The sequence below is a fragment of the Phalangium opilio genome, unplaced genomic scaffold (genome assembly GCF_054372755.1).
Source record: "Phalangium opilio isolate 3A_F unplaced genomic scaffold, DU_Popi_V2 ptg000039l_1, whole genome shotgun sequence".
Taxonomy (NCBI): domain Eukaryota; kingdom Metazoa; phylum Arthropoda; class Arachnida; order Opiliones; family Phalangiidae; genus Phalangium; species Phalangium opilio.
In genome coordinates this window covers 406,802-408,655 of record NW_028324162.1, presented here as the reverse complement: position 1 = coordinate 408,655, position 1,854 = coordinate 406,802, and the positions used below count along the sequence as shown (strand labels likewise).

The window sequence follows — 1,854 nt, the reverse complement described above, 5'->3', positions numbered from 1 at the left end:
GATTAAAATACGTGAGCTTCGTAAGGTTTAGGGTATCGCAAGTACGTTGAATTTTTGATATCTACCTATTTAATTAAAATTTAAAAATACATACAATTTTTGTTTCATTTTGACTTTCTTCATCCGGTATTAGGACCTCTTTTCTAACGGTTTTTCATTATATTTCTTATTAAGGTGTCGTACAACGCACTAAAATTTACCTATCATTTTTGATATATATAATTTTCTTTGAAATAAATAGAAAATTCAATTTTGGCTTTTTAAATCCGCAGTGGCAACCCTAGTTCCAAAGATTTTTCATGTTTTTTTAGTTTCTATTAATCTAGATAATTTCTTAAGTTTTCAAGTAATGCACTACGTAAGAATCGTAATCCAGATATACATATGTTTTTCTAAATTGAGAATAAATCTTACTTTGTGTTTTATTTTAGTTTTTACATTTGATATGGGGACCTTTTTTCCTACAGGTTTTCGTGGTCTTGCTTAAGATGAATATCACACTTAATCAAGCCAGGTATTTCTTCTATCTTCCAAATTCATTAGACTTAAAAATCAATCGAAAATGTTTTTGGTGTTGAGGTTTTACATTCAATTTTGGGACCTTTTTCTTCATGATTTTTATTTTTTTTTTTGTTGAAAATTGAAAATTATTAAATCTCCTAAGGTACAACGCACTGAAAATAGCCTCGAATTTAATATATAAACATATTAAATTGAAATTTAAAATAATTCCATATGAAATCTATTAGAATTTGGATGAAAGTAGATAATTTCTTAAGATTCTGAATCATGCAGTAAATTAGAATCAAAATTTAGATATAATGTTTAATTGAAATCTAGAATAAATCTGGATCTGTTTTTAACTTTGATTTTTACCTCCAGAATCAACGGTTTTTAGTGTTTTCATAATGCTATGCACAGAAATTTGAACTTTTGTTTCAAAGGTATATAACATTTAATATAGCGTTGTATTTTCAATATCTTATTTACTTGAAATCCAGAAATGTCCCATCTCGTCTCTAACTGTTTACGTCCGTTATGCTGATCGTTGTTCCAAGGGTTTTCATATGTTTTAAGATTAACTAAATAGCTGCCCAATGGTGTACTTAAAATAGGCTAAATCTTTAGCTTTACCGCTACTTAAATTATTTACACTATCGCTAAGGGAACGATCGGTCCCCAGTGAATGGAAACTGGCACATGTTACTCCAATTTATAAGGGTAAAGGTGCTAAGTCTGATCCCAAGAATTTTAGGCCCATCAGCTTGACCTGCACGGTTTGCAAGGTTCTTGAAAAATGTCTTCGAACAGCTATCACTCACCATGTCACCCCATATCTTAGTTCCTATCAACACGGTTTTTTACATAGTCGATCTGTGGAAACTAACCTTTTGTCGGCCTTCCATACGTGGACCCATGCCCTCGATTCCGGTAAGAGAGTTGATATTATTTATCTCGACATAGCTAAGGCTTTTGACTCGGTTCCCCATTCTCGCCTCCTCACCAAGCTAAAAAATTATGGTCTTTCACAATCAGTGCTTGGCTGGGTTGCCAGTTATCTGACGCAACGAACCCAGGCTGTCAGGGTTGGTCACGCATTAAGCGACTTTCTCCCAGTTTTAAGTGGGGTGCCTCAAGGAAGTGTTCTAGGTCCCTTGTTGTTTATTTTATATATCAATGACCTACCCCAGTTCTTATCTTCCCATCCACGCTTATACGCGGATGATTTAAAAATTTTCCGTGTAATCACCTCTTATGATGATGTAGCTATCCTACAGCGAGACCTTAAAACCCTTGAATCCTGGGCCAGTGTTAATGGTTTGATTTTTAATAGCGAAAAATCTCTTGTCCTGA

General features: G+C 33.5%; 1 protein-coding gene across 1 annotated transcript; it reads left to right on the top strand.

Annotated features, from left to right (window-relative positions):
* Positions 1-349: 349 nt before the first annotated feature.
* Positions 350-1,854, top strand: LOC149680952 (uncharacterized). The gene is made up of 4 exons (XM_089834467.1): positions 350-358; positions 432-514; positions 1,166-1,431; positions 1,835-1,854. The coding sequence occupies exons 1-4, from the start codon at positions 350-352 to the stop codon at positions 1,852-1,854; spliced, it is 378 nt and encodes a 125-aa protein (XP_089690593.1).

Bases quoted from the DNA above. Each gene is read 5' to 3' on its own strand.
- LOC149680952 (XM_089834467.1), top strand. The intron at 515-1,165 runs GTATTTCTTCTA...ACTATCGCTAAG, and splicing joins ATCACACTTAATCAAGCCAG to GGAACGATCGGTCCCCAGTG. The intron at 1,432-1,834 runs GTAAGAGAGTTG...GATTTTTAATAG, and splicing joins GACCCATGCCCTCGATTCCG to CGAAAAATCTCTTGTCCTGA.